A 13,210-nucleotide genomic window follows, 5' to 3' on the forward strand; every position below is an offset into this window, starting at 1 on the left:
TTCGCGGAGGAACCACGTTATCCGGCAGATGTATTTCGTCGCCGGTTCAGAATGCGCCGCTCCCTCTTCCTGCGCATTGTTAATGCGTTGTCCGCGCGTTACCCCGAGTTCCGGCTCCAGCGAGACGCAGCAGGGAAGCCCGGACTATCGCCCCTACAGAAATGCACTGTTGCCATCCGGCAGTTGGCATATGGAGGGTCCGCCGACATGTTCGATGAGTATCTGCAATGCGGCGAGACGACTGGCAACGAGTGCCTGAAGAATTTCTGTCAGGGCGTGCGAGAGATATTTGGGGAGCACTACCTTCGCTCGCCGGACGCAGCTGACTGCCAGTTCCTACTGGATTGGCACTGGAGGACCCACGGCTTTCCGGGGATGCTCGGCAGCATCGACTGTATGCACTGGCAGTGGAAGAACTGCCCAACCGCGTGGCGAGGCCAGTTTACTACCGGCTACAAAGGTACGCATCCCACCATCATTCTTGAAGCCGTTGCCGACCAACGGCTTTGGATTTGGCATGCTTATTTTGGTATAGCCGGGTCGAACAACGACCTAAATGTTCTCAATTCCTCGCCCCTTTTCAACGAGCGGATCAACGGATTAGGCCCCTCCATCGAATTCACGGCCAATGGCAATGTGCATAACATGGGGTACTACCTGGCTGACGGCATCTATCCGCAATGGCCCGTGTTTCTGAAGACGATCAGATGCCCACTCGGAGATAGAAGAAGGTATTTTGCCCGAGCGCAAGAGTCTGCGCGCAAGGATGTGGAGAGGGCATTTGGGGTGCTCCAATCGCGATTTGCACTGGTAAAGGGTCCGACGCGCTTTTTCTACCAGGGGGATATTGCCGATATCATGTATGCGTGCATCATCATGCATAACATGATCATCGAAGATGAACACGAAGGCGTCCTCGACGTCACCAACGACCCAAGTGTTGCATCATCGAGTCACGGTGTCTCAACCGAGTCCGCCCGCCAGGGTGTACCGCACAACGAACATGAACGGTTCCAGGCGTTCATGGACATACACCAGAAGGAGGCCCATCAAGCACTACAACACGATATCATCGAAGAATTGTGGGCAAATAGAAACCGCGCCCACCGCCCTTGAATTTTTTTTTCTTTGAATTTTTTTTTTGATTTTTTATTTCCATTCGTGTACTTTTTTTTTTTTTAATTTTCTTCGTTGTAATGTGTACCCGTGTTTAATACAACGAACTTTATTACTATTTATTTGATTTATCTTTATAAATTAAATAAGCTAGCTTTATTATATATAAAAATAAAACAATTAAATTAGTGATGATGTAAAAATGAAATGTTGAGTTAGGGAGAAATAAGGGAGAAATAAGGGAGAAACCATTGTAGGGGTTGGCTAAAAACTGGGGATAAAATGTGATGCTGATGTGGCGCTGATGTGGCAGGAGTTAGGGAGAAATAAGGGAGAAATAAGGGAACTCCATTGGGAGTGCTCTGACAATGACAAAGAAGGATAGCCGGAAAGAAGAATCGAAAAAATGATGACGGCGTAAGCGTTTGAAAAAACAATTAATTAGTACAAAAAGATATTACTAGGAGTACTAGGCTACTCCTTGTTTAACGGTATTTGATTTTTCTTGATTGAAAAAAGATAAAATAAGGGACTATTTGTGACAGGGAACATTCCAATACATTTCATGATTTCACGCATTAATAATTGTGGGTAATCAAATATATTTCATTTTCTTGTCCAAATATATATGCCAATGTATAAACAATGTCCCATAAATTAATTGACTCTGTTTTCAAATATATGCTTACTTCCACAATTGTGTTGACGAAGACCAAATATAATTTGATCTTAGGAATAATTCCAAAATAATAAATTCAAAAATAAATGGATATTATTATCCCAATCATTTTTTACACCATTCATACTATTTGTCTGATTTGGCTGCGTGGCAATTGCTTTGACTCACGTGTGATATATCCCTCTTGCTCCTCCTAAAATTATTTAAATGCCTACTACAGTTCCATTAAATCAAAAACATCCTCCCTTCACCAATGTCACACTCCCATATTTTTTAACAATAATAATATATTCCCATTTTCCACAAAGTAAATGTTTTACACTTTTGAACATTCCAATATCCACACATATATAAAGAAGCCAAGACATTAGACACACAAACACAAATCCACAAATTTGAAAGTAGAAAAATAGAAAATGAAGAAGGAAGTATTTATTTCACCGGAGTCATCTCTCCCCTTCAATGAGAACGACTCCGCGGAGATGCTCCTATACGACGTCGTGGAGGAGGGGTGGCGGCGCTCCTCCAAGGCGTATCGTGGCGTGAGGCGGCGGCCGTGGGGGAAGTTCGCGGCGGAGATAAGGGACTCGACGCGGAACGGGGCGAGGGTGTGGCTGGGGACGTTCGAGACGGCGGAGGCGGCGGCGATGGCGTATGATCAGGCGGCGTTCGCGATGCGGGGGCAGGCGGCGGTGCTCAACTTCCCGGTGGAGAGGGTGAGGGAGTCGCTGCGGGAGATGCGGTGGGGCGCGGAGGAGGAGAGCTCGCCGGTGATGGCGTTGAAGAGGAAGCACTCGATGCGGCGGCGGAAGAAGAGGGAGAATGTGGTGGTGTTTCAGGATTTGGGGGCTGATTATTTGGAGGAGCTTTTGATGAGTAGTAGTAGTAGTAGTTCAAGTGTGGAAGCTACTTCTAATTACTAGGAGTAGTTTTCTACTAGCCAACAAATGGATTACTTTTTTTTATAATTTTCCTAAATATTTTGTCCATATGTATAATGTAATAGGGGGTTAGGGGCCACCTTTTTTTTATGTTACCAACAAATGCTTTTTTTCTTGAGCTTTTGTTTGGAGGTTTATTTTCTTCCATTTTTATGAATTTGGACGAAACCTTGATGTTATAAATATATATAGAGTGCATTGTGTGGAAGACTTGAGTGTTTTTTTTGCATGGGATGAAAATGTTGTTTGGTACAGAAGAAACACTATTTCCATAGATTTTGAGGGTCAACATACCATTTTAAAAAAAGATTGAACACTTTCATATTCAATTCTATGAGTAATGACAAATCTATCCCCATCTTCAATGAGTATTAACTATTAATTAGAACTTTATTATTCGGTAATCGAATAAAAATGACGGTTAACCAACTAAAATTTCAGCCTACCGGAACCAATAAAAGAACCGGTTAGTTAAATTACCGACCCGTTATAACCAGTTGACTATTCCGATAAAGATGCCAACTAAAAGCCCTTTTGTTGACTCCCTCTTTTTACTATCGATGTGGCAAACTTGGAGTAAGTTGAAATGAGAGAAATTTTTTCATTGAACAAAATATTTTAATGATTTTAGGGAAATCAATTAATGAAATCTACTTAATCTGTCATCATCAAATCACAATAGCACATTAATCATTCAAATTGAAACTTACAAATTTTCAACCATTTAATTTAGAGATGAGTTTTATCTTCTATAGTCTACTTCTACCAAATATATTGTCTGAAAATCCATATTGGTTTTGATTTTTAAGGGAGAAATAATACGTATAGAAAAATACAGTGGCATAAAGGTTCCGAATACAAAATGATACTCCGACAACTGTGTTTTCAAAATATAGTTCAATATTTGTTTAATCGCCTTATAATTTTTTTACATCATTGGCAGTGGCGGAGCCAGAAATTTATGGACGGGGGGTCCAAATTTCTGATAAATAATTGTTGAGTTTATTTAGTGTCAATGTTGTCAGAAGTTGACGTCGCATAGCCACATAAGCAACAAAAGGGATCGTTAACAAGAAGAATAGTGAAAATAATTAAAACATGAATAGCAGAAACTGAATTAATTATTTTCTTAAATTGTAGAGATAACAAATACGTGTGTGAAATTCATTATATAAAATTACAAGTTGTGAGAAAATCATCAAAATCGATAGATAAATATTAACGATACAAGTAATATGGAATAGTATTTACATATTTATGGGATAAAAAGTATTTTTTTTTATGAATATGTATTGATTAAAATTTCAGCATCAAAGAAAATAAATATAATATTATAATATAAAAGGAAATTAAACATAAAAGAGACACATATATATAAAAAAGCTATAGAAATAACAAATTTTGTGCCTAGGGAGCATTGAACACGGGACCTCACATAAAATAGGCGGGTCTTGTAACCAGCTAGGCTAAATAAACAATTGAATATAGTTGTATACATATATTATATATACGAAAAGGTGGGCCCAGCGTGGCTCCGCCCCTGATCATTGGTTTTTATTTGGGTGGGTTTTAATTTGTGATTCGGATAGATATTGAAACTTAAAGTCTAAAATTATTTGTGTTTTTTTTGTTCTTATAGTATTTTTTTTATTTTAAGGTGATTTATATACAATGTGATCCTTTTATACATTTATATATTACTACATCTTTTATTACGTAATTAAGATTAGTGCGGCATCTAACTTGTTACTAACTAGAGTTCCCGCGAAAATTTGGTAAGTCAATTTTATTTCATTTTCTTATTTATTCAATCTTTTTCCAATTGCTTTTATGTTCTTTTTTGCATAAAAAATTGGGTGGGTGTGGCTGTAGCAAGAGTGAAACCTTCCATCAGCTAAAATTGGGCTCTATTGCTTAAGAGTAAGGTTGTGTTGCATATTCCTAAGTATATCATTAATTTATAAGAGAATAGTACCAATTTTCTCACAGTATGCATATGTTGTATGTACAGACTACGTAATAAAGGTTTATTTGTTTGTCATGAATTTGGAAAATCCAGAGAGATTTAGATTTGCAAGGGACACATTATTTGAGAGGAGGCACTTGAGCTACTGGATTAAAACGCCACTTCTTTAGTGGAACGTAAGTGATGCTAAATTTCAATATCACCAATTAATAATTAACTAATTAATTTAACAACAATCATTAAAATTTATATTTATGGTTCTTTTATTGTGGATGTTGTGCAGGCTGAAAATAGGTATGGGTATCTATTGCAGGCTATGGACATGTGTGCAGTGTGCTCCCCCTCATGGTAATGCACCGCTAAATAAATATATCCAATTTTTTTGGTAATATATAACCAAATTTATTACAAGCATGTACGTACAATTACAAAGGGATGGATGTGTTAAAAAAATAAAAAATATGATGGGTGTGTTGACTTAATAGTAAAGTGGTTAATGTATGAGAATTGAAAATTTATATTTTAAGTGTGTATTCATGTCCATATTGATTCAGTGGTAAAGTGGTTTGTGTCTGAAACCACGTCTCAAGTTTGTATACATTGTTCGTGATATCTTTAAATTGAAAATTTTAATTATAAATATATTACTACGGATAAATATTTCAATTTTAAGAAAAGTTCTTACAATAAAAACAAATACTAGTACTTAATAAGTAAATTCTAAATACATAAAAAGTTAGATATAATTCTCACACACAATGAAAATATTTATTGCTGCAAGAAGTGGTCAGTTGCAGCCTAAATACCAAATTCGGCTGAGAAAAGATTATCATGGATGTTAACTTGCATCCGATTCTTATTTCTAAAACTAGTAAGCTGTCACAAGAATCCACTCTTAAAATTTGTACGAACTCGATTGACTGTAATTTTTAATTTCAAATTATTTTTCAGTGTGAATAATTGTATATGTTGGACAATCAACTTTTGTACACGGCGCAGGAGGACCACCTTGTCCATATCCTTTTATTTCTGGACGTTTGCATTCTTGTACAACAATGCAAGAAAAAATCATCAATAGACTAAGTGTCTTTCTTAGAGGTGACATTGAATAATTTGATTTGATAATGTTTTCTCTCATCGATTTGTGATCAATTGTGATTATGTTGGTGTTATTAAAATTAAACACAATTCTAAAATTGCACTCGTGATCAAATTGGAGATTTTCGTATAGATTTCTTCTCGTTTATTGTTGTGGAGTGCCGAAATTTATTCCACGTTTATGTAAATTTGTGTTAAAATTTTAATTTCCGAAACTAGTCTTATTTAATGCCGATAAAGATAACACGTGGAGCAAAAAACTTTATAAATGTATTTTCTCAATATGTGTGGAAGAGGAATATTTTAATTGAGCGGAGGCAGAGGCCGTATATAAATATTACTACTATTTTTATTCACTAAAAAAAAGACTATTTACCTATTTACCTAGCATAAATACCGAATACAGTTAAATGTGCTTGGCAATAACAAAAGCGGGTGTGTTAACTTGTGAGGAATTACGAGCACGGTCAACGTGCTCGACTGGCAATCTATCAACAATGGAAATTGGCAAGCACCGTTTATGTGCTTGGGATATATATAAAAAACGCACTTGTGAAATTTAATATTTTTACTAATTGCGAGCACCATATATGTGCTCGAAATTTCGAACTATCATAATTGTGCTCGGAATGAAAAACATACTTTTGAAATATCTGACAACAATTATTGTGCTCAGAACTACCAGCTCAAAAGTTCGAGCATACGCATGTGCTCGCCATTCCGAGCACATGGAGGTACTCCTATTTTCCGAGCACATAGGGGTGCTCGCCAAACACAAGTAGGTGCTCGGTTTATTCAACACAAGTGTTCTAAGCACAACAAGGTGCTTGTGATGATCGCACAAGGTTGTGTTGACCAGTTTGGCGAGCACTATCATTGCTTGGATAAATATTCCGAGGAAGCAAATAACGAACACTTGAAGTGCTCGGTATTTCCCAATTTCCCAAGCACTTTTGGCCTTCCACCGAGCACTTAACTGTCAATTGTTATTAGTTAATTTGTCTTGAACCAGAATAGATATAATATAATTACATGGTTTTCATGTGATTTGTGGTCTACATGACTACATTATGGATACAGCTCATTTTAGTTTTGTCACAATCAAATTCACAAAATTACTAGTATTGGTTTAATAATCGATTCTCTTTTTCTATGTAGGAGCGTTTAAATTTATAAAGTTTAATATACGTGTTGTGTTTTAGTGTTTATATGAGACTGATTCATTATAAACACATAATATATAGTACTCCTAATAAAATGAAGGGTGAGCGATTGAGTTACGTTTATTCATCAAGTATTATTAATTTTTTTTTATGATAAACTATTCTCCTACTAAATGCTCCAACACGTATATTCCCATGTCATTAGAAAACTATACTTAGAATTTAGAAAATTGACCATCTTATTTTTGACCATCTTTATTTTTGCTATAGCTACACCAAGTGCATTATAGTGTGTGGAATTTGATTTATTTGTATAGTTGTATTTGTGAATTAAATATCAATATTCATTTCCTACACAATTTGATCAGTAAATGTGTTCTGTCGATTTCGGTCAGAACCATACATACTAGTAAAATTACTACTCAATCATTATGCAAGCCGTTTATTCCCTAATCTCTTCATGGCTTCGGCGGTAATTAAATTAACATTAAATCCGACATTGTTTATAAAATTGTTTGTAAATATGTTGAGACTATTACTACTAGTGATTGGCTGGTTTTATGTTTAAGTGGTGAGCAAGCATTGTTGTTTTGATTCTTTGAATTGTTGTCAATGATAGTGATATTATTCTTGGGTATTTTAATTAGTAGTAGTACATAATTTCATTAAATATTTAAGAAGCACCATATCCAACTTGTACTTACTTTTAGATGCATGCCTTGAAAATTGTGTCCAAGGTATCTCATTAGGCCATCCGCAACGCTATCTCTTATCCGTCTCTTAACCGTCTCATCTCTTAACTATTCATGGGCCCCACTGTACTTTTCAGCTCATCTCTTAACTAAGAGACAGCACCTGCAACCCTCCATCTCTTAACCATCTCTTAACCATCTCTTAACTATTCATTCAATTTTATTTTTAATTCCAACAAATTCAATTAATAAACACACACTTCATTAAAATAAAATAAATATTACAACTTAAAAGCCTAAAAAATAGAAAAAAAATACATAATTTAAAATCCTAAAAAATAAAAAAAGTACATAATTTAAAATCCTAAAAAATAAAAAAACTACTCCATCGGCGAATCATCATCCCCCGAAGTCGGCGGTACAACTATACCAAGTTGAGCTCTCATATACTCAATTCCGACCATATGGGCTGCAACTTGGCCAAGATTCATTTTTGAGAGGTCCGCCATCGTGGCGACTAGGTACATGGACATTAGGGTGTGCGAGCCCGTGCCTGCGCCAGAGCCCGAGGCCGCGCCCGCCTGGCTTGGTCCGCCACGGCCCATCCCTCTCGCTCTCGCTCTCCCCCTGGCTCTAGCCGCCTTCGCCGCCTTGGTCCCTTGCGGCCGATGTCGTGCACCGGAAGAAGAACCCCCTACATCATCGGTTGGCGTGCCCTCACGTGAGGTGTTGCCTTCGCCGCCATCACTAGACGAGTAGTGGCCACGCGCCGTGCGCTTCGTGCGTTTCGAGCCCGAGCCCGACTCGACACCGCCAGCCCACCTGTCAAGGTGGTGGACTTGCGACCAAACATCGACAAGCTTGAAATCTTTGCCGACGTCGTCTTTGAAGACCCGCAACGCCGCTCTCAGAATGTCGGTTCCACTGGCTCTGCTCTGATAATTCGCCTCTTCTCCCATGTATATTGCGCAAATTTTTTTGACATCTTTGTCGCTTCGGTCCCAATGACTGCGGAGCATCTTCACGTTGCGGGGAACGGTATTCGTCGGCCTTCGTGCGTTGTAAAGTTCGGTGACTTTTAGCCAAAAACACTTGTGGGATTGTTGATTCCCGACGACAGGATCGTACGAGACGCTGATCCAAGCATCGTACAGAGCCAACGTCTCGGCTTGGCTGTATGCATGACGGCTGCCGTCTCCACCAGCCTCTGCCGCCACTTCCTCCTCTTCCTCCTCGGCATTGACGCCGAGACTGAGGTTGATCCTGCCGGAGCCGGAGCCGGAGCCTCCACCGATTGGCTAGTCGGGTAACCTGCGATCAGGCGCCAAAAAATTCTCTGGAATTTGGGATAATCCCGGCGATTGCCCGTACCTCTGGGGGGGGGAGGGACGATAGTATGCATCCACATCAAAATGTGGTGTTTGGTACGCCGGCGGGGTGGTCGAGCCTTGGGTGCCCGGCGACGAACCGGGAGTACCCAAACAGTTGTACATGCTCACCCAATCGTCGAACGAGTTCAAGTCGAACCCGACGGAGCGCCACCTGCCGGAGCCGCCGCCGCCGGAGTTTCCATCACCGGACATTTTTTTGAACAATTGGAGAGTAGTGATTGTGTGTAAAATGGAAGAGGAATGAGGAATGAGAGTTGTGTTTGTGTGTAAAATGGTGAATGGAGTATGGAGTATATTTATAGAAGAATTAAAAAAAAAAAAATTGAAAATTCGACCGTTTGGTCCCAACGGTCATTTGACCGTTTGAATTTTTTTTTATTTTATTAAATTCGAATTTTTCGAATTTATAAAAAAAAAAAATTATTGCATCATAATTACGACGCCCACTCGCGGGCCGGCGAGTGGGCGTCACGCAACGCTCTAGCGCGCGCCACGTGGGCGCGCGCGTCGTCTCGCCAGCTCGAGGCCGGCCTCGCCGGGTCGCGTCGCGCGACGAGATGTCTCGTCTCGTCGAGACGAGACGAGCCTCGCAACGCTGACTCGATGCTGGCTCGTCTCGTCGAGACGAGACCGAGCCAAAATCGAGTCCGCGTTGCGGATGCTCTTATTGTTGATCGTTCGTGACGATATTTATTTTTCGCATAGAGATCGTGGTCAGTTTCATGATTTTGACGAGTTAAGTGAATTTGTAATTTTAAGACTTATTTTGAATGTTTCTAATCAAACTATGCAGATTGGATTTTCTCTAAGAAATTATTTGTATATGCATTTTCATTCCCGCTTTAATATTTAGAAGTAAGATCATAACAAGTGACGCATTCCCATTGCACGTGCTCGAAAATGGTGGTCTCATTTCAAGGGCTACCGTTAATTTTTTTTTGAAACTTCATTTTTAATCTTGCCATCACAGTAGTACTACTATTTTGATTTAAGAAAGAAATGTACGATTTGATAGAAAACAAAATCAAAATCAAAATAAAAGACAATTAGTATTTCAATGTTTCTTACATGTTACACTATTGAGTTGGTATAATCGATCCTATCTACTTTTGTTAAGATTTATGAAATCAATTAATTTTCTAAGTAGTTTTAAGACGTACTGTAACATAAAAAAGTATTATGTCTTGTAAAAAAAATTGTCGTTAGACAACAAAAATACTTCCTCCGTCCCCGATTAAGAGTCATATTTTTCCATTTCGATCCATCTCCAATTAAGAGTCACACTTCATTTTTACCATAAGTAGTAAGTATGTCCCACATTTCACTAACTCAATTCACTTACATTTTATTATAAAACCAATATAAAAAAAATGGGTCTCAAATTCCACTAACTTTTTCAACCAACTTTTCTTTACATTTTTTAAAACCCGTGTCCAGTCAACGTGTGACTCTTAATTGGGGTCGGAGGGAGTAATTATTAGCACCGTAACGATATTCCCGGTCAACCAATCTACTATGGTCTACTCTATTTTATGCTTTCACCAATTATGCTTAGTACGATAATTGATTCTTCGTTTGAGAATTTTAAAATAATTGCAACAATTATTGCAAGAAGTAGTCGGTGGCTGCCTAAACACCAAATTCGGGGGAGAAAAGATTATCATGGATGTGAACTTGCATCCCATTCTTATTTCTAAAACTAGTAAGCTCACTTTGGATCCGCTCTTAAAATTGGATTTCTAAGCTCGTTCAATCATTTTTGTAAGGGGTTAGGCCGAGGATAAGATTTAATATTAAATATTAAATTTATAGTGTTTAATTAATATACGGCAAGCTTAAACATGCTTTCTTTATTTCTTTCAAATAAAATTCTTGTTTAGTACACTTACTATGTTTGCAAATTATAAATGTTGTGTGATTCGTTAATCACGTACGTTGAATTTAATTATAAATTACTTCTTAACAAAGTTGTGATTAAGGGTCAGCCTTTGCCAGTGTACGAGTTGGAGAAAATGAATTTCGACTTTTAAACTAATATCGATCTTAACTCTATATTATCAAAAAAGATTGATTGAAATTCTAATTGTTTTGAGTTCAAATTTGTAATGTTAAAGTCCTAATCGCAATTTACGTGTACATTTTAGTAGAATTGTGTTGGGTGATTGAATTTATGCAAATTTGGTCATCCATAACAGAACGTCTTTATCTAGTCATTCTCTAAAAAATTATTGAATCCCATAATTATCTAGTCATTGTGCATTCCATATACTAAAGTAATTTCTTATCATTATTCACGTGTCCAAGTATTTTATTAAGTGACAAAAATATTAAAGTTTCATATACTAGTATATAGCATGTGACAAATAAAAACTCTAGACTTTGTGGACGATCCGGCGGAGAAGATTTGGTAGATGTTCCAATCCTTAATGTCTAGGAAACATAAACAAAAATATTTACAAAAATATAAAAACGTGAATGGACCACGACCTAATTGAACCAAAATTTGAAATATGCATTAAATATGATATAGTAGTCCAGTACATCAAAGATAGAAGAAGAAATGATTTAATGTGACTGATTACTATAAAAGAGAACGTACTAGCTATATTTTATGAGCGTTCACGAGTCCAATTACTACTTATAATTTAGAAGAGTTCACGTGTCCAATAACCAAACGTAAATTTTGCAGCTTGATCAAAACAGGTGTCTCTTTTGTTAAGATTTACTATTAAACTATAGATTGAAACCCTAAACAATTACTAGTATATTAAACGATAGATTTACCATTCATTTCATCACTACGCTACGCCTTACTCTCTAACTATCTCTCTCTCTCTATCGCTCTCGCTCTCTGCCAATGGCGCCTATGAAGATCCTCATGCTCTTGGTGGTGCTACTTGTAAGCACCACCTCCTTCGCCGCCGCCGATGACCGCCCCGACGTCGATGACGTCCCCCGATTTGCCCGGTGGCTCGTCCACCAGGGCAAGTGGGGGGTCATCTCGACCAACTCCCCGGTCTTTGTACCCCACGGGTACATTGCATCCTACGCGGATGCAGGCACGGGGAGCCCCTACTTCTACCTCTCCACCCTCGACCCGGTCGGGATGGTCGTCCCGACCGACTCCCGAGCCAGCCTCACCGTCACTGAGATATCCTTTGACGGCTGCCGGGGCCAGGAGGCGCAGAATCCCTCCTGCACAAAGATCAGTCTCTCCGGCGAGGTACCTTCTCTTCTCTCCTTTTTGTTTTTCTCTCTCTCTCTCTCTCTCTCTCACTCACCTTCTCTCTTTTTTTTTAGCTTCTCAAGCTTCCCGGAAACTCCAAGGAGGGCCGCAAGGCGGAGCGGGCTTTATTCAAAGCCCACCCCTCCTTCTCCGGCTTCCCGAAGATGAACGGCACCTTTGCCGTCTACAAGCTGCTTGTTGACGAGATCTTCCTCGTCAACAAGATGGCGCCGCCCCGGGAGCTCACCGTCGAGGAATATCTCGAGGCTTGAGGAGAGTATTTGCAGCTTGCACTATCTTAGGGACTACTTTTTTTTTGTTTCTAATCAGTAATCACTATCTTAGGGAGTAGTCCGTACTCCTAGTTTGTATATTAAGCCGTGTGTTTTGTATTATATTATTAATTAATGCGTGTTATGATCTTCAAGTTTTTTTTTTTTTTTTTTTAACTCCAAAACAATAATTATCACTAATAATTAAAATACTAGTATTATCTTAATTAATTTCATCGAAAACTGACTAAAAAAAGTAAACCTTAAACTGAAAACAAGTTCCAAATGACTTGACTGACGACTGCACAAGTTCCAAATAAACTATACTGACATGTAAAAAAACTGTGTTTGAAAACGGGTCAAAATTGATGATATACATTCGGTTGACATACTAAATATATTAAGGGCTTGTTTGGTTCCATACTTAATATAGAGTTTTCAGGTCAAGTTAAAATACAGTTTTTTATGATGTTTGTTGTTTAATAAGTCTAAAAAATTATTTTATAGAATTACCATAATATCCTTATTGCTAATATATAAATTATTTGTATTTAAAGATTATATGTGTATTTTTTTTATTAAGTAAGCTAAGTCCATGTTTTATTTGGTGATTATTTGGGAATACATGAAATTTATTAATTAATTTAGCTTAATTATCATTACTTA

The 13,210-nt window shown here is 38.1% G+C and overlaps 2 protein-coding genes across 2 annotated transcripts; both read left to right on the top strand.

The window, feature by feature from the left end:
• Positions 1-2,041: 2,041 nt before the first annotated feature.
• LOC125193595 (ethylene-responsive transcription factor 1B-like) lies at positions 2,042-2,921 on the top strand. Its single transcript, XM_048091426.2, has one exon. The coding sequence runs from the start codon at positions 2,212-2,214 to the stop codon at positions 2,716-2,718; it is 507 nt and encodes a 168-aa protein (XP_047947383.1). The 5' UTR covers positions 2,042-2,211; the 3' UTR covers positions 2,719-2,921.
• Positions 2,922-11,718: 8,797 nt separating this feature from the next.
• LOC125193594 (uncharacterized) lies at positions 11,719-12,699 on the top strand. The gene is made up of 2 exons (XM_048091425.2): positions 11,719-12,269; positions 12,347-12,699. Exons 1-2 carry the CDS (start codon positions 11,904-11,906, stop codon positions 12,542-12,544), a joined length of 564 nt encoding a protein of 187 aa, XP_047947382.2. The 5' UTR covers positions 11,719-11,903; the 3' UTR covers positions 12,545-12,699.
• The last annotated feature ends 511 nt before the right edge of the window (positions 12,700-13,210 follow it).

The sequence above is a fragment of the Salvia hispanica genome, chromosome 4 (genome assembly GCF_029641045.1).
Source record: "Salvia hispanica isolate PSC_SH4W2 chromosome 4, Shi_PSC_v1, whole genome shotgun sequence".
In the NCBI taxonomy this organism is placed as follows: domain Eukaryota; kingdom Viridiplantae; phylum Streptophyta; class Magnoliopsida; order Lamiales; family Lamiaceae; genus Salvia; species Salvia hispanica.

What these genes read in the sequence shown, in the direction of transcription:
- LOC125193595 (XM_048091426.2), top strand. Translation starts at nt 2,212, where the DNA reads ATGAAGAAGGAAGTATTTATTTCACCGGAGTCATCTCTCCCCTTCAAT.
- LOC125193594 (XM_048091425.2), top strand. Translation starts at nt 11,904, where the DNA reads ATGGCGCCTATGAAGATCCTCATGCTCTTGGTGGTGCTACTTGTAAGC. An exon ending in AGATCAGTCTCTCCGGCGAG is followed by an intron (nt 12,270 to 12,346) that starts GTACCTTCTCTT and finishes CTTTTTTTTTAG; the next exon opens with CTTCTCAAGCTTCCCGGAAA.